This window comes from Canis aureus, chromosome 29, assembly GCF_053574225.1.
Source record: "Canis aureus isolate CA01 chromosome 29, VMU_Caureus_v.1.0, whole genome shotgun sequence".
Classification (NCBI taxonomy): Eukaryota; Metazoa; Chordata; class Mammalia; order Carnivora; family Canidae; genus Canis; species Canis aureus.
Genome location: NC_135639.1, coordinates 26,735,673 through 26,755,148, shown reverse-complemented (window position 1 = coordinate 26,755,148; position 19,476 = coordinate 26,735,673). Strand labels below are relative to the sequence as shown.

General features: G+C 41.9%; 1 protein-coding gene across 7 annotated transcripts in view; it reads right to left on the bottom strand.

Moving 5' to 3' along the window:
• The window catches only part of ARMH3 (armadillo like helical domain containing 3), a 181,024-nt gene extending 162,698 nt beyond the window's left edge, over positions 1 to 18,326 (bottom strand). For 2 of the 7 annotated variants that reach the window (XM_077877892.1, XM_077877887.1), the window contains exons 1-3: positions 18,146 to 18,321; positions 9,701 to 9,771; positions 3,057 to 3,169 (exon numbers count right to left, since the gene is read on the bottom strand). In XM_077877892.1, coding sequence (XP_077734018.1) covers positions 3,057 to 3,158 — 102 coding nt within the window. In that variant the 5' untranslated portion in view covers positions 3,159 to 3,169; positions 9,701 to 9,771; positions 18,146 to 18,321. Of the gene's footprint in view, positions 1 to 3,056; positions 3,170 to 9,700; positions 9,772 to 18,145 lie in introns of all 7 variants that reach the window. The other 5 variants (XM_077877890.1, XM_077877886.1, XM_077877888.1 and 2 more) reach the window with 5 other exon arrangements.
• Between the last annotated feature and the right edge of the window lie 1,150 nt (positions 18,327 to 19,476).

Here is a 19,476-nt window from a genome sequence, read left to right as displayed (position 1 = left end):
CTTTACCTTTCAAAATTAGCTTTGAAAATCCTTAGTCATTCTACACTATTATAACAGGGAACAATAATTTTAGAAGTTTTTTCCCCAAAATGGGACCCCTGGGTAGCTCAGCGGTTAGGCGCCTGCCTTCAGCCCAGGGCGTGATCCTGGAGTCCCGGGATCGAGTCCCACATCAGGCTCCCTGCATGGAGCCTGCTTCTCTCTCTGCCTGTGTCTCTGCCTCTCTCTCTGTGTGTGTGTGTGTGTGTGTCTTTCATGAATAAATAAATAAAATCTTAAAAAAAAAAAGTTTTTTCCCCAAAATGAAAGACACTGTACATAGATACATATTCCCTGTGCCAAAAGTTAAATAATGGCTCAAAGAATCTCCCTCAAATCTTCTCTACTAGCAAGAAGTGAACCTAACTATCTGAATAAGACAGTCACATTATATGTCCTCATCACATCTGTACAGTCTTCAAAGCCCTTTCACATATATGAAATACAATGGCCCAGAAAGCCAGATATGGTAAATGTTATTTGCATCCTCCTTTTAGGAAAGAGAATCCACAAAGTTATTACATACACTGGTACAGGAGCCAAAACCTAGACCACATAAGTAATACTGCCATAGTTTTACAACATCCTGTGTTGACTGCTGCTGCTTGCCCTCCTGTATGCATTTAGCTCTCTGTATGGAGACTTTTTTTTTTTTTTTAAGATTTTATTTATTTACTTGAGAGAGAGAGAGTGAGGGAGAAAGCAGAAGCAGGAGGGAGAAGGAGAAGCAGGCTCTCTGCTGAGCTGGGGTCTCTATGTGGGACTTGATCCCAGGACCCTGAGATCATGACTGGAGCCAAAGGCAGACACTTAACCTACTGAACCACCCAGGTGCCCCTGTACAGAGCTTTCCTTTCCTTAATTCAAATTGATCCAAAAATGTTAACAAAATTACAGTGCTAAAATCCAAATTTTCTTAGCAATAATTTTCAAACAGAAATTCTAAAGAGCAAAATAAGAAAAAGAGAACTCCTACTTTAGAGGAAAGCTAATGGCATAAAACCAGTAAGTCAATCACCCACTATTCACCCTTAAGTTGACCTTTTAAAATTACTACCAAGAACTAATATCTTTATTAGTTAAGAACTCCTGATCTAATAAGAATAGTATACTAGGAATCTCTTCTGGATTTTTAACTGAGAATAACACAGAGATGCAACATTTCTGGCCTTTTCATAAGGTGCTCCTTTAGTGATTTTTTTCTATCCCTTTCTCCTAGGAGGGGTCACAATCACACTTTGACTCTCACACTTTTTTTTTTTTTTTTTTAATTTCTTTGAGAGAGAGAGAGAGCGAGCACAGGAGGAAGGGGGAGGGGGAGAGGGAAAATCTTAAGTAGACTCCAGGCTAAGCACAGAGCCTGATGTGGGGCTCAATCTCACGATCCCAAGATCACAATCTAAACCAAAACCAAGAGTCAGATGCTTAATTGACTGTGCCACCCAGGTACCCCTTGACTCTCATAATTCTATAATGTCATTTTTTTATCTATATATGAAATTCAGACTACTCGGGCAGCCCGGGTGGCTCAGAGGCTTAACACCGCCTTCAGCCCACGGCATGATCCTGGGGACCCGGGATCAAGCCCCACGTCGGGCTCCTTGCATGGGGCCTGCTTCTCCCTCTGCCTGTGTCTCTGCCTCTCTTTCTGTGTCTCTCATGAATAAATAAATAAAAATCTTTTAAAATTTTTAAGAAAAAAAAGAAATTCAGACTACTCATGGAGTTGGCACTTCCCATCCTCACTCAATCAATAGCACTATGTATATCAAACTTACCTAATATAGAAAGAGCCCTAATAGTTCCAAGTTCTCACTCATTTTCTCTGTATAATCATCTGTATTGACCTGTGCAATTCTGTATTAAATTTTTGCATTTCAAACTCTATCTCTAAGGCTTGCCAAGAGGTAAAGGTTTTATTTGATTGCATTATTTATTCTGGGCCGTGTGGCAAAGTTGAACAAGTAAGGGCCCTGGAGTCAAACACTAGGGTTCAAACCATGACTCCATCACCTTCCAACTATGATCCCCAGTTTCCTCATCTGTAAACTGCTCTTTTACATGGCACATGTGAAAACATGGCACTCTTGCATCATTCTTGTCAGAGTTAATGTACTTAGTGACGCACTTAGACACCAGGCGCATAGTAGAAATTCAAAACATGGTAATAACTCTTTTTTTTTTTTTTAATTCATGACAGACACAGAGGGAGAGGGAGAGGCAGAGACACAGGCAGAGGGAGAAGCAGGCTCCACGCAGGGAGCCCGACATGGGACTCAATCCCGGGTCTCCAGGATCACACCCTGGGCTGAAGGTGGCGCTAAACTGCTGGGCCACCGGGGCTGCCCGGTAATAACTCTTTTTATAAGTATTATTCTGTTTTATGTGTACTATTTATGATCAGAATTTCAGAAGGCAAGTACCCCTTCAGGGTATGTAATTACTCTAACCTCCCCTAATAGGGCAGACTTCACAACAAAGGCTTGGACCATGGTCAATCAGCAGTTATGAAGACCCAAAGAAATCCCCCATCCAATCACTAGGAATTCACCAGTTATGTTATATAGTTGGAGAATGTGATAGATTAAGCAATTGTTCTGTCCACTAACAACTTGAGTTGTTAATAGTTCATCTTTTAAAAAATTTTAAATCATAGAATTCTAGGGCCAAAAGGAACTTCAAGGGACATCTAGGATAAAAGAGTCCTTACATTGGATCATACGGAAGACAAGTCTTTCTTAAAGATATTGAGGAAAAAAAAGCTTCTCAAGCTTTCCTCCCTCCTTTCAATTGTTTTACTGCAACAATCTATAAGAACAACATAACAACAATCTATATGAATTAACACATGGTCATAATTTCTAACACAAGAGCGCTCATTCTCACTCTCACCCTTACTCTCTCTTTCTCCCTCTGAAGAACTGAAAGATAGCAGGCAGGGGTGAGCTTATTTCTCATTTTAGAATAAGAAACTACGGAGTCAAGCTGTGTGTAACTGTCAGAGCTCCAGGCCTTACCATAAAGATCTCATCATACATCAGCACCACTTTTTCCTTCAGTGGTTTTTTGGAGGCTGAAGATTTCCGGAGCAAACCCCCTCGTTTTTCCACCTGTGCCATGGTTAGAGAATCTGTGAAAAGAAAGCCACAGTCAATGCTATAAATGCTCTCCAAGATACTGGATAGTCTGTTGAAGAGCTCTCAATGGGAAATATTTTAGGAAGAAGAAAAAATGATAAACAATCATGTAATAGATCTTGTGCATCTGTCCAACACCCAATCCCCTGAGCAGGTAACTTCAAGGCTTAAATCATTACTTGGCCTACAGCAAAACACATTTTACATCTTTAAAACATGCCAGTGGACAAGGCTTACAACAGATCCAAAACCAAGAAGGAAAGTGTAACTAGCTCCATCTATAATAGATTTGGCCATATATTTGAGGTTGATGGAAGGAATGCTGCAAAGTACACACTGCCCACAGACTGATGGTGAAGTTAAATTTCAAGTATTGATTGAGCTTAGGACCATTAAGGCAGGAAGTGTGCTGCAGACTGATGTGCTCCATTGATTTCCCCAAAGTAAGTAGGTCCTCATCACTGCAAAGTACTTGGCCTTCACTGCCTCATAAATCACACTGCAGTTGACTGTCTTCGGAAATTCCTCTGGAAAGAGACTCAGGGCAGAAAATAGAAGTTATGAGGACAAAAATTAAATCTGATTTCAAAATAACTGAATATAACAATATACTTCTTTCAAATCTATATATATTTTAACACTATTGCAGATCAAATCTCAGTGTATTTTTCAATTCTATATAAAAGCAATTCCAGGGGCACCTGAGTGGCTCAGCAGTTGAACGTCGTCCGTCTTTGGCTCAGGGCGTGATCCTGGAGTCCCAGGATTGAGTCCCACATCAGGCTCCCTGCATGGAGCCTGCTTCTCCCTCTGCCTGTGTCTCTCCCTCTGTGTGTGTGTGTTTCTTATGAATAAATAAAATAAAATCTTTTTTAAAATAATAAAATAAAAATATAAGCAATTCTATGAATCATGCCCAAATTTCCCATCTTGTTTCAAGGAATTTCAATTTTTTACAAGTGAGAACTTGAAATCCCAGAGGTCTCCACTGTGGATTTACACATTTTCCCTCACTTCCCAGATTCTTTCTACTGTTGACAAAATTCCTGTCTCTCTCTTAAATTATAGGCTCTAGTTGTGAAACTTAATTTCACCCAATGGCAAGTATGGGCTGTAACAGAAAGCCTGATTTTACTTCCAGGCAAATCTAAAGTATCAGAATAAAATTAATTTTGTTCAGGCAGCCCTGGTGGCACAGGGGTTTAGCGCCGCCTGCAGCCCAGGGTGTGATCCTGGGGACCCCGGATCAAGTCCCACATCAGGCTCCTTGCATGGAGCCTGCTTCTCCCTCTGCCTGTGTCTCTGCCTCTCTCTCTCTCTCTTTCTGTGTGTGTGTCTCTCATGAATAAAATATAAAATCATGAAAAAATAAAAAATAAAATGTTTTCAAAATTTTTGAAATAAAATTTTTTCAAAATTTTTGAAATAAAACTTTTTCAAAATTTTTGAAAAAAAATTTTGTTCAATGACTTGAAAAATATGTGCTATTTTTCAGATCAAAATCAAAAATTTGAGGAAGAGATGCATCTGGTGGCATAAAAGATTATATCTAGGGACACCTGGGTGGCTCAGTTGCTTAAGCATCTGCCTTCAGCTCCAGTTATGATTCCAGGGTCCTGGGATCGAGCCCCACATAGAGCCCCCTGCTCGGCAGGAACTTGCTTCTCCCTCTCCTCCCACTCCTGCTCTCTTCCGCTATCTCTCTCTCTCTTTCTCTCTCTGAAATCTTAAAAAAATCTTATGTGTATATATATATATATATATACACATATATACACATATACATATATATATGTGTGTGTGTGTGTGTGTGTGTGTATCTCAGACATTGTCTTTCTCTAATATATATAGCCAAAAAGGAGATTTACCCTTTGAGCACAAAAACCACAAAGCACAGAAAATTTCTCCAACTAGATATGAAGCATCTTTTAGCACAGGGACTACATTTTTTTTTTCATCTTATCTTTTTTCTGTAAGCACTTGCTCAGGGTATATTATGCTCAGTGTATGCTCATCACTGACTGATTCCGAAATATGGGGGGAAAGTCCTACATATGACCTAAAATTTTATTAAGACCTATCTCTAGGGCAGCCCGGTGGCTCAGCGGTTTAGCGCTACCTTTGGCCCAGGGCCTGATCCTGGAGACCCGGGATCGGGTCCCACGTCGGGCTCCCTGCATGGAGCCTGCTTCTCCCTCTCTCTGCCTCTCTCTCTGTGTCTCTCATGAATAAATAAATAAAATCTTAAAAAAAAAAAAAAAAAAAAGACCTATCTCTATCAAGGCCTCACTAAGCTCTCAAAATCCATTATGGTCCAGAGAAAACTGAAGGAAAAAATACCAACCAAAAAAAGAGAGAGAGAAAAAGAAGATGCTTTTGGGCAATTTATACCATATTGATCATGACTTTGCCTTAAAGCATGAAATACAGCCTCCGTTCAAAACATTCCTGTGTCTTTTAAATAGGTTGTCAAGAGGAAGATGTCCTTATGGGGGGGGGGGGGGGAATAAATTGGAAATCAACAGGATCCCATTAAAATAAGTCAAAAGCAATGCAATTCTAAGCTTAGTGGATATAGATTTTTCATGTGTTCAGCTTCAACCAGTTTATTAGTGAGGATAGCAGGAACCACGAGTTCCTGGATGTGAAAAGCACCTGTTTACAAACAGGCCCCTCTGAGGATTTATAATTGGGTTACAGCTAATCAATGTCCACCCCAAATCTAATAAACTCGCTTTCCCTATTTCAGAATCAATACTTTCTAATAAGCAAAAGGGAATAGGAGAGGAGGGAAAAACAATTCCAATCCAAAGTACCAAGTTCCCTAAGAAGTTAAATTATTTTCATCACTCTCCCTCCATTTGGAGCAGGGGGAAATTCAGCCCAGAGCATCATCTCATTACTCTCTGTCATCATCAGAGGCAATTGGAATTTACCACTCAAGCTTGTCTGAAATGTGACTGGAAACTAACAACATAGAGTCTCCTCTTCCTGCCAGCACTTCTACCCATGGAACACAGGAAAGACATTCTGAGGATGGTGGACTGAGAGACATGTAGAACCCCTATGAAAGTCTTTTGCGGGATTTCGGAAATTAAGCCTCTGCTCTTAAATTTGAAAGTAAAATATCTGACTGGTAGAGCACATCAGTAATGGGAGTGTAATTTGTATCCTCCCAGTGTTTTTCTCCTCTTTCACAACTGTTCTCTTTGTAGAAAACCAGTAGCACCTGAGGAGCAGCAAGGCATAATGGAACAACCAACCAGCAGAACTGAGACTAGAATACAGGTGTCCTGACCACCTACATGACACTAAGTCACTGTGCTTCCTAGTTTCCTTACACGTAAAACAAGGGGACTGGACTAGACATTTCACTGAATGATTCTCTCAGCATCACTAAAATACCATAGACACATAAGAAACACCTAAATGTTGTAAAGCCCTGTTTAGGCACTACGGGGTTACAAAGAGGAAACTACAGACCTGATCCTCTAGGAGCTCACAGTCTATGGGCAGAGATAGACACATGATAACCCCAAAGCACAAGGCAAATCATGAGAGAGAAAATAAACGTACAAAGAAAATGCTATGGTACCATGAAGAAGGGAAAGAAGCGTTCTATGACTACACTATGACCTCTGTTGATCTGGGATTTTCAATCCTCCCACCGAAAAAGCAAACTACAGCAAAGCCACGGTAATCCCACAGAAATGTCATTTTAGGCTTTAACACAGTTTCTCAGAAATAAGATACAATAGGCAAAGTATAAAAGAGAATCAGGCAACATATCAATCCTAATTTCACCTACCATCAAACTTAGAAATGGTTTCAAATTCCCCCAACCCAATGGTAAATCAATGAAGTCTTTTATTCCTAAACTCAGAGTCTGCTGGTCCCATGACCCACAGCACAACCTTTCTCTGAAAAAGACTCAAGTCATACAACTTTTTAAGAATTATATCTTTAGGCAATCCAGCCACAAACATCTTAAATACACATCACTTCACATCCCTTCAGGATAAAATGACCAAATATCAAGGTTTTTTGTTTTGTTTTGTTTTTTGTTTTTTGTTTTTGAGATTTTTATTTACTTACTGGAGAGAGAATCAGAGACAGAAACAAAGAGAACAAGAGAGAGTATGCACTCACGCAAGAGAAGGGAGGATGGGAGGCAGAAGCAGGCTGCCTGATGGAGAGCCTGATGTGGGGTTTAATCCCAGGACCCAGGGTAGACTATGACCCTGAGCCAAAGGCAGATGCTTAACTGACTGAGCCACCCAGGAGTCCCAAGATTTTTTTTTTTTAGGTTCGAGAGTGTTTTAATGGGGAGCGCTCCCAGGAGAGGTTCCGTGACTCGGAGAGGTGGCCCGAGTCAGGGAAGTCGCACCGGGCGCCCCAAGATTTTAAAACCTAAAGCTAAACTCCTCCAATGTCTAACATGCAAGAAATGCTAGTGATACTTAGCTATTCATTTATTGTTTTCTCAATACATGCCAACTCTAGCATCAGAAAAATTAACAGAAATTCATTCTAATTTCCAGAGAGTTACCATAGTTCATCTATCAGAAGTCTTGGTATTGTATCTATATGAGATGATAGATGTTAACAAAACCTATTGAGGTAACCAATTCACAATATATATAAATAAAATCATCATGCTGTACACCTTATACACTGATGTATGTCAATTATTTTTCAATAAAACTGGAAAAAAATCTAAAAACAAAATATCTTGGGTTTTGGTCCCAATTCTCATATACACATACTACATATAACCTTTAGTTTCCTTTCCTTCCTTGGGCTTCAATGTGCCAATCTGTAAAAAGAAGCAGTGGCAAGGATATGCAGAAAAGGGAACCTCTGTGCACTGTTGGGAATGGAAATTGGTACAGCCACTACAGAAAACAATATAGAGGTTCCTCAAAATATTAAAAATAAAACTATGATATGATCTAGCAGTCCCACTTCTATGTATATATCCAAAGGAAATGAAATCACTGTCTTGAAGAGTTATCTGCATCCTCATGTCCACTGCAGCATTATTCTCAATAGCCAAGATTTGGAAACAACCTAAGAGTCCGTCAATGGATGAATAAAATGTGGTGTACATGTACAATGGAATATTATTCAGCCACACACAAAAAAAAAATTCTGCCATTTGCAACAACATGAATATGCCTCTGTGAAGTGATGGATGAATGTGTTAACTAACCTCATCATAGTAATCATTTCATGTGTATCAAATCATCACACTGTATACCTTAAAATTATATACCAATGTTATATATCAATTATAATCTCCATAATATATCAATTATATCTCAATAAACCAGGGAATACAAAAGCCATGGAATAGCTCTCTGCAGGCTTCTAAATTTAATGGCCTATAGCTCTAGGTTCATGCTGGTAATGGACTGTAAGCAAGTATCACCCTCTCTCCACTGTCGAGGGAGACTCCAAAATACCTAAAGGTAGATGCTGAGGTAAACATCCTAAAACATTTTACCCAGTACATAAAAGAAAAAGGAGAAGAAAAGAAAAAAGAAAAGTAGAAAGACAGAAAGAAAATGAATAAAAACAAATATGCCCATCATCTAGAAAGAAAAAATATGCACAGATCAGGCATTCATCCACTCCACAGACATTCACTGAGCCCCCTTTAGGTACTAAGCACTAGGGATACACCAGTGAACAAGACAGACAAGATTTCTGCTTTCACTGAGTTTTCACTCTAGAAGGGGGAAAGACAACAAACAAGTTGAGACAGTGATAAGTATCTCAAAGACAAACTATCTAGAAGGCCTACATTAGACCAGAGATTAAAGTAGGCCTCTATGACAAATGATACATGGGCAAATCAGAGTACAGAAAGGAAAGAGCCATGTGAAAGTCTCAGGAAAAGTTTCAGATAGAATGACAAATGCAAAGGCTCCAAGATTTGAACATACTTGGCATGTTGAAGAAACAGAAATGCCAGGTGCCTCGTTTATAGTATAAACATTCCCTTTTTTTTTTTAATTTTTTTTTTTTTTTTTATTCATGATAGTCACACACAGAGATCGAGAGAGAGAGAGGCAGGGACACAGGCAGAGGGAGAAGCAGGCTCCATGCACCGGGAGCCCGACGTGGGATTTGATCCTAGGTCTCCAGGATCACGCCCTGGGCCAAAGGCAGGCGCCAAACCACTGCGCCACCCAGGGATCCCAACATTCCCCTTTTGAAATGTCCTTGTAAGGTTTTTTTGAAGTGAGCATTTTGTGTTTGTGTTTTTTTCATACATAGAGTATTCAAATGTCCATTGGCAGAATGGGAAGATTATAATATATTCATATAATAGAGTACTACCCAGAACTTGTTTTTATAGTCAGAAATTTAAAAGAACAAATTATTGAAACAATATTGATAAATTCCATGATGTTGAATAAAAACCTCTAAAAGAAAAAAGTAAAAACAGATGATTCTAATCATATGAAGTTCAAAGACAGCAAAATTAATCTATGGTGACAGGTTGGAATAATGGTTACCTTGGTGGGGAGGTGAGTGAGAAGGAGCACAAGGAAGCCTTCTAAGGTGCTGGAAACGTGCTCTACCTTGACTGGAGTGGAGATCACACAAATGTTTACATGTGTAAAAAAATTAATCAAGTTGTACACTTTACATTATGTAATGTATCCCCCAATTAAAAAAAAAAACAGTTTTTTTTTCTAATACATAAATGAAAATTAACAGTACTGAGGCAAAACACTAGAACAGAGGCTAGCAGGAACCCTAACTTGCACACTCAGGACATCAATCAAAAATAATCAAAAATAACAACTAGGGGTACCTGAGTAGCTCAGTCAGTTAAGCGTCTGACCCTCCCTTTAGGCTCAGGTCATGATCTCGGGGTTGTGGGATAGAGCCCCTGTGGGCTCAGGCTCAGCACTGAGCCTGGAGTCTGCTTCTCCCTCTCCCACTCCCTCTTCTTCTGCACCCCCCCCCCAACTTGCGCATGCATGCACCCTCCCTTTCTCTCTCTCAAATAAATAAAATCTTAAAAAAAAAAAAAAAGTTAAACTTGCTTAGCACTTACTGTGCACCAGGCACTGTTCTAAGCACTTCATATACATTAATTGGTTTTATCCTCACAGACCTATGATCCAGGAACCTTACAATAAGAAAACTAAAGTATAAAGTGGTTTTAAAAAAAATTGCCAGTATAAGAGTAGGGACTCAAACCCAGCCAGCCACAGGTTAGAGTCCCTGATCTTTTCTTGAAGAAGTTTATTTTTTATTTTATTTTTTAGAGAGAGAGAGAGCAAGTGAGCAGGAAGGGGCAGAGGGAGGAGAGAAGGAATCCCAAGCAGGCTCCACACTCAGCACCGATATAGAGCTCCATCTCACAACCCTGAGATCATGACCTGAACTGAAATCAAGAGTAAAACGCTTAATGAACTGAGCCACCCTGGTGCCCCTAAAATCCCTGTTCTTAACCACTATGCTAAACTATCTCTCAAAAGGCAGAGGAGTCCACAGAAGTGGTGTGACCTACACATAAACAAAGCTGAGGCTCTGCAGACAAACTGCGACAAGGTTCCAGGTGAGTGAGGAAGAAGAGTATATACTCACTGACCTTAATGAACAAACTTTGGAGTGTCCAGTATCTTGAGTTTCAACACTTTCATTTGCCAGTGGGTAGAGGTACCACTGTAAATAGTAAAAGATACATGGGGAATCCCTGGGTGGCTCAGCGGTTTAGCACCTTTCAGCCCAGGGCATGATCCTGGAGACCTGGATCGAGTCCCACGTCAGTCTCCCTGCATAGAGCCTGCTTCTCCCTCTGCCTGTATCTCTTCCTCTCTTCCTCTCTGTGTCTCTCATGAATAAATAAAATCTTAAAAAAAAAAAGATACATATGCATGTCTGATACATGCATATGGATATAAATATTGATAACAGTAAAGTGAAAAAGAGATATATAAATGAATGAAATGGTAGAAAACTTGAAAGAAAACACTGGAGAGGAATCGGTCTAGTAAGGTTGATAGATGTATCCAATATGGTAATCATAAAAAAAAAAAAAAAAACAGATGAAACACTGATATCCACTACGAGATTTGTTTTTGTTTTTTTAAGATTTTATTTATTCATGAGGGACACAGAAAGAGAGCAGAGACATAGGCAGAGGGAGAAGCAAGCTCCTTGCAGGGAGCCCAATGTGGGACTCGATCCCTGAACTGGGATCACGACCTGAGCCAAAGGCAGACGCACAAATGCTAAGCCACCCAGGCATCCCTCCACTACAAGATTTGATTGATAATATTTTAATTGAGCTTAGTCAGTGCTCTGAGGATAAAATCCACCAAAATTTAATAATGAATGGAAAGATACAGGAAGCTAAGCTAGAAAGATGAAATGGAGAGCAAGTCAAGTATAAATCCATACAGCCCTGAGTTTAGGACAGATTATGCTTTCCCATCACAGAACTGCAATCAATTGTTCCAAAATCTCCTGAGGCACCTCCTGAAAATACAGGTCCCTACGCTCCCTTCCCCCATTATTGAAACAGACTTTTCAAGATAAGGACTAGGGATTTAGATTTGTTTTTAATTTTTTTGAGGAAAGTTGACATTAGGGGTCTAGATTTTTAATAATCACCCCAGGTCAGTTGTTCTCCACTGTGGCAATTTTGCCATCCAGGGAACATCAACCAGAGACATTTTGGGCCATCACAATTGAGAAAGGAGATACTACTGGCATCTACTAGGTAGAGGCCAAGGATGCTGCTCAACATCTTACAATGCATGGGACAGTTCTACAACAAAGAATGATCTGGCCCAATATATCAAAAGTACTGAGACTGAAAAACTCTGCCCCAAGTCATTCTGATGCTCACTGAAGTTTGAGAACTCATCAAAGCCTTAAACTCATCAAACGTTTTCTGAAACGAGCATCTGGACCTCACACAATTTTTAGAGGATGAGTAAAACTTCTGTCACCTCTAGAAAGGACCTTGGGGGGATCCCTGGGTGGTTCAGCGGTTTGGCGCCTGCCTTTGGCCCAGGGTACGATCCTGGAGTCCCAGGATCGAGTCCCGTGTCGGGCTCCCGGCATGGAGCCTGCTTCTCCCTCCTCCTGTGTCTCTGCCTCTCTCTCTCTCTCTCTCTCTATGTCTATCATAAATAAATGAATAAATAAATCTGAAAAAAGAAAGAAAAAAGAAAGAAAGAAAGAAAAAAAGAAAGAAAGAAAGAAAGAAAGAAAGAAAGAAAGAAAGAAAGAAAGAAAGAAAGAAGAAAGGAAGGAAGGACGGACGAACGGACCTTGGGACAACCCTCACCACTCCCGGCTCATTCTCCCTATATTAATTCACCAATGGCATCCCTTTCTTTAGGATCCTAGCCCCAGTTTGTCCATCCGTGAAAGATCACTACAAGACACATAGTATAGTAATCCACAATACTTAATACTATACTATAGTAATCCGCAATGCCTAAAGAAGGAGATGAAAATCCTATCTGCCCAGAAGTTGTGGCTGAGTCAAGTAACACCACTGTCTGATCACTGGCCATTCACCCAATATACAAGAGGAAATAATATGTTTATAAACCCAGAAATATAGTCTCTTCCCCTGGCTCTCCTATAAGTCCCCTAGTTCCTCTAGAAGCCAGAGGGTAGGGATCCCTGGGTGGCGCAGCGGTTTGGCGCCTGCTTTTGGCCCAGGGCGCAATCCTGGAGACCCGGGATCGAATCCCGCATCGGGCTCCCGGTGCATGGAGCCTGCTTCTCCCTCTGCCTGTGTCTCTGCCTCTCTCTCTCTCTCTCTCTGTGTGACTATCATAAATAAATAAAAATTTTAAAAAAAAATTAGAAGCCAGAGGGTAGGGGTGTCCTAATCCTTGGCAGAAGTTATCTTCTCCCTAAGTTCTTCTGCATTATGGAGGTAAATAATAGCACTATAAGCATTTACGAGAATGCAGGGTATTTCTACTTCCAAACTCTAACCCTTAACTCTCAAACTAGTTCCTAACATGCCTCTTCTTTTTTTCAAAAAAACAAAGATTTTATTTATTTATTCATGAGAGACAGAGAGAAGGGAAAAGATATAGGCAGAGGGAGAGGCAGGCTCCCTGTAGGGAGCCTGATGTGGGGATCACGACCTGACCTGAAGGCAGATGCCCAACTACTGATGCCTCTTCCTTTCTCAAGGCCTGAGGATTTGATTTAGTTCACTGCTGGATTCACATACTACTATTTCACACGGTTCCTTGACACAGCTTCTCTCATAGTATAGGTTCCCTCAATTCCCCCCACAGGGATCCCTGGGTGGCTCAGTGGCTTAGAGCCTGCCTTCAGCCCAGGGTGTGATCCTAGAGTAACGGGATCGAATCCCGCATCAGGCTCCCTGCACAGAGCCAGCTTCTCCCTCTGCCTGTGTCTCTGCCTCTCTCTCTCTCTCTCTCTCTCTCTCTCTCTCTCTCTGTGTCTCTCATGAATAAATAAATAAAATCTTTAAAAAACAAAAAAAAATTCTACCCCACAGACTGGCTCTAAAACAAGCATATGATGTCTTTCCATTTTAATGGATTTTTAGAGCAAGGCACTCCAAGTCTCTCATATTTCCAAAATGAGAACAGAATGAGGCATGCACTCATGAAGCCACCTCTTTGAATTCCCTTTATGGACAGGCCACCATCCCCTTATGCTATCACTTTTCTTTTTTTTAAGTTCTGGAGATGGAATTCATCATTCATTCTTCCAAGCACAACCTCCCAATCGAGGTGATACAAAGTAACTCTACTGAATACATACTCACTATATACTTGGCACTGTTCTAAGTGCTTTAAATATACCATATTTAATCCTTACAACAACCAGATAAAGTAGGTACTATTGCTGTAACTTTACAATGAGGATTTCACTTTATCCAAAGTAAAACAGCCATTCTGGTAGCCCTTCTCCCTAAAAGAATATCCCATTAGTGCAAAAAATCAGGCATTGACTAAAAATACTAAAAATCCAGATTCAAAAAAAAAAAAAAAAAAAAAAAGATTCTTTTAAAATTCCATGTTAACTCCAAACTGATATCCATTATATCAACATTCCCACTTTACCCAAGAAAAGTCAGTCAACTTGGGACACTGACAAGCACCAACTCTTTTTAACTACTAGGACAGAGACAGCCTGATTCAGTGGGTACATGAGACACTATGGAGCAGCATTGACATCTTGCGTGTCCTGTGGACTAGGCTCACCTCAGCATGGCTATTTAGCCTATACTTGAAAGTGAAAATAATTCAGGGACTTACGGACTAATCAGTAATTGGCAAAACCAGGAACTTCCCAATCCTTACTCTAGGATAGTATCAGCCATTGTCTGCATCTACTAGGGATGAAGTAGTTTCACAGAAGAGAATTTAAGCTAGTCCCAACAATCTACTGAGTCTGCCTACTTGCACAAACTAATAATACAGATGAAGAGGTTTAAATAAACATGACTACCTCAGGTTCCCTTATTTTATACAAGAAGGAATGCACTTGCACCTTCATAAGGAGAAACCAACTCCAAATTGACAGGATTTCAGGCAACTTTGATTGAAAATCACATTTTTCTGACATCTCCCAAAATGAGAATTCATTGTAAGAGCCTCTTCTCAATGAGCAGGAGCCTCCTGTAAATTAATACTATCTCCTGTTCTAGCCCTGAACTTCCTCAAGCAGCACAACGTCACTCCTATTTTCTTCATTTCCTTTCCTGTTGAACCATACAAGCCTCATGAATACCACCTAAGTATAAAATGAAAATTCTAAGACAGAATCCCATAATCCTCTTAAAGAAAGCCCAAAGGTAACTGCAACCTTACAAAGTAAATGGATTTCCTGTTGGCTTAATGACTAACATTTATCAGACTTTATAATAGCACAGCCACAGTATAAGACAAAAAGCAGACCCCAGATTACTAAAGTATGGTCCCTGCCTTGAGAAGCTCACTGTTACATGGAAGAAGTGCACATTCTGATTCTTCCTTGTAAGCAAACAAAAAAAACGTTATCTTTCCCAGGATTTTCTCATATTTGTCTCATTCAGAGCTATTGCCAAGTTATTAAGCTCACCAGGCCTCCTTACTTACAGCTGCCTACTAACATCTCCATGTCCATATGCCACAAGTATAAGGGGTTATCTCTCCCTTATACCTCTTTCCATAGTCACCCCAACCCTTAAAAAAATCTGCTCTACTTTTTCTAATCCATAACCTGGTCAATGAAATTCCTATTCATGGGATCCCTGGGTGGCGCAGCGGTTTGGCGCCCGCCTTTGGCCCAGGGCGCGATCCTGGAGACCCGGGATCGAATCCCACGTCGGGCTCCCGGTGCATGGAGCCTGCTTCTCCGCCTCATTCTCTCTCTCTCTCTCTGTGACTATCACAAATAAATAAAAATTAAAAAAAAAAAAAAAGAAATTCCTATTCACCCAATTTCTTTTTTTTTTTTTTTTAACTTTTATTTATTTATGATAGTCACAGAGAGAGAGAGAGAGAGGCAGAGACACAGGCAGAGGGAGAAGCAGGCTCCATGCACCGGGAGCCCGACGTGGGATTCGATCCCGGGTCTCCAGGATCGTGCCCCGGGCCAAAGGCAGGCGCCAAACCGCTGCGCCACCCAGGGATCCCGTCACCCAATTTCTTAAATTAGAAACCTTAGCTTACTCTCTCTCCCTAAGTCACTAAGTCATGTTGCATCTCACAAATAGTTCTAAAATCAATTCCCTTCTTCATTCCCACTGCCACACTTTATTCAAACTCTCACTCAACTGCAACAACTCTAATTAGTCTCATTGCCTCATTTCTCATTACTTTAATCCACTCTTCTGTCACTCCCTAACAGAAAAAACTGCAATGGCTCCCTACTTTCTTTTCAGTCTTACCTCCTGGCAATTTCCCCACCACACATCCTGTTTGGAACAAATTTTTGACACTTAAACATCATGCTATTTTTTCTCTCTTCACACTTCTTTTTTAAGATTTTTTTTTTAAAGATTCTATCTATTTATTCATGAGAGACAGAGAGAGAGAGAGAGAGAGGCAGAGGGAGAAGCAGACTCCACACAGGGAGCCCTACATGGGACTCGATCCCGGGACTCCAGGATCACACCCTGGATTAAAGGCGGCGCTAAACCGCTGAGCCACCTGGGCTGCCCTTTTTTAAAGATTTTATTTATTTATTTGAGAGAGAGAGAGAAAGCATATGAGTGGGGATGAGGGGCAGTGGGAGAGGGACCAGCAAACTCCCTGCTTAAGTAGAGAGCCCAATGCAGGCAATCCCAGGACCCTAAGATTATGACCTGAGCCAAAGGCAGATGCTTAACCATTTGAGCCACCAAGGCTCCCCCTCTTCACACTTTCACCATTTCTTTGTGCGTGCTTTGCTCAACTGGAATGCCTTGCCTTATTTGTACAGGCTCCTACTTATCCTTCAAAACCCAACTCAAGTATCTCCTCCCTGCAAATACACCGCTGACTCTCCCACACAAGGACAGTATTCCCTTTGCATTGTATAAATTCCTTTATGTGGATATGTAACACACAGCACTACAATCTTCATATGAATGTTTCTCTCATGTCCTTGAGGAAAGATACTCCTATTTCTAACCTTAGTGCCAGTTACATAGCACATGCTCAATAAATATATGTTGAATAAACAGTTCACCTTCATATATCCTGGACCAATTTGTAATTTAGCTGTATTCCCCAGATTTTATGGAATTTTGAACTTAACTCTATGTGAAATTCCACTTTCATAAATGTTTTGAGTTTTCAAGAGTTTTTAAAATTATATTATACAAATGCTAAACAAATGAATGAATTATAATGCCTAAACATACAACGAAAAAAGGCTTAAGGCTCTTACAGGCTTAAGGCTTAGGGGAGTCTTAAAGGCTCCCCTATTCACTAAAAAAAGAATGGAAGTTCCCCTTTACAATCCTAAAAAGAAGGATACACCTTTCTCTAGATTGATCTGCTATCCCAAAAGCTTTCACATGGGAAGTACTGAGCACACAAATCCAACTGAACACACACCCAAAATAATGCCAATTCACTTGTGCTAAGGACAGGGGCCCAAACCACAGTTGCCCTGGTTTACAAAGTCACTGAGAATTGCAAAGAAACCGTTCTCACTAAGGCTCAAAACTTTCTCTGGGGAGAAAGAACTGGGGAGGGTCTGATGTTCCAGAAACATTTTTCGAGTCTGGCCCAAGTTCCTGCTTCCCCAGTCTCCAGAGGCAGCATTCCACGGCCTCTGATAACTCTCCTTCCCCAGGAAACCAGCTTTTTCTTCTATTTCTTCCCCACACCTGCTTGGAACAGGTTCGTTTCCCAGGCTCGCTCCAAGTAAGCCAGAGAAAACACGGCAGCTTCACTGATTCTGTGTGTAGGGTGGGCTGAAGCCCATTGGCCAGAGACTGAAAAGAGGGACAGGTTGAGGGCCCTTCCAGGACAACTGAAGACTTCAATAGACGGGCCTGCCTCTAACCCTTCTCAGAGGTCCTGCCCAAAGCTCTCATCCCAGGGCCAGGCTGGACTGGGCTCAAGGCCTCCCAGGGGCGGCGACAACCTGAAGGGGAGAGGCTCAGGAGGCTGAGGGATCGGGATTAGTCCCATGCCAGGGTCAAAGGTCAGCATCTCGGCTGCCAAGAGGGCCCAGCAAGGAGCAGGAAGGCCGCGACAGGCACCGGAAGGACCCAGGGATCAGCCGCTGTGGGAGCAAAACGCTTCTCGCTCCGCTCCACCGCCCGGGCCCAGCTTCCCAGCCGCACTCAGCCTCAGCCCGCCTCAGCAGCTGTCCTCCCTCCCTCTCTCCCCGTCACCACCGTCGTCCCCAAGGCGAGCGTAGGCCCCGCCCCCAGGGCCGCCTCGGGGCCAAGGCCTAGGCCGGCGGGAGCTGCAGGAGTTGGCCAGGTTCGGGGACCGGCCCGGGCCGGCGCCGCTTACCGAGCCCCGGGCTCCTCCTCCACAACCCGCGCCGCTCCCGGGCCCGCTCGCTCCCGTCGCCACCGACGCCGCCGCTCCACCAGGCTCACGGACCCGCTCCCGACCTCCCCCGACCCTTCCCCGTCCCACGGTGCCCTGCCGGGTCCTAGAGCCCGCTGCGTAATAGGTACGTCCACACCCGTTTCCTGAGGCTGGCTCAGACCGAGGTTCCCAGCAAGCATCACAAGGACTACAACTCCCGAAATGCACCGCGAGAAAGAAATTAGCAAAAATATTGACTGCGGGTCTACTGGAGGCAAGTTGCAATAGCAGTTTTTTTAAATATAGGAGAAGTTTACATATAAACATTTTACATACAACGGACTCTGAACGGGGCAATTCCATTTCTAAGAATAAAAATGTATTGGTCAGGGACGCCTGGGTGGCTCAGCGGTTGAGCGTCTGCCTTCCGCTGGGGGGTGTGATCCTAGGGTCCAGGGATAGAGTCCCATATCGGGCTCCCTGTGAGGAGCTTGCTTCTCCTCTGCCTGTGTCTCTGCCTCTCTCTTTGTCTCTCATTAATAAGTAAAATCTTAAAAAAAAGAAAATGTATATGTTCCATGGGGCACCTGGGTGGCTTGGTGGGTTAAGCATGAAACTCTTGACCTTAGCTCAGGGGTTGATACTGTCTTGAGTTCAGGCTCGCATTGGGCTCCAGGTTGGGTGATAAGCCTATTTTAAAATTAAAAGGGGAAAAAAATTATGTTCCAGGATGTTTATTGCAACTTTGTAAATGAAAAATAGGAAACAAATCCATTTGGCAGCCTGGGTGGCTCAGCGGTTTAGCGCCGCCTTCAGCCCAGGACCTGATCCTAGAGACCCAGGATGGAGATTCACCTCAGGCTCCCTGCGTGAAGCCTGCTTCTCCCTCTGCCTGTGTCTCTGCCTCTCTCTCTCTCTCTCTGTATCTCATGAATAAATAAATAAAATCTTAAAAAGAAAAAAGATAAGGAAACAAATCCATTCAACAAATATGTATTGTGTGCCTACTATGTGTAAAGCACCATGTGTTAACTGGACATGGTAATCTCTGAGTCTCCGTTTTCTCTATGCAAAATGGAAGATTAAAAAGGATAGGCTGGGCAGTGTGTGTGTGCGTGCCCTTGGATTCTACATACCCGCGTGTGTATATGAATAAATAAAGCCTTTCAATCCTTTATCTTTTTTAATATTTTACTTTTTTTAATTTTTTTAAAATTTACTTGAGAGAGAGAGCACGAGAAGAGAGAAGGGAAGAGGGAGAAGAAAAGGGAGAAGCAGACTCCCCACTGAGCAGGGAGCCCCATGAGGGG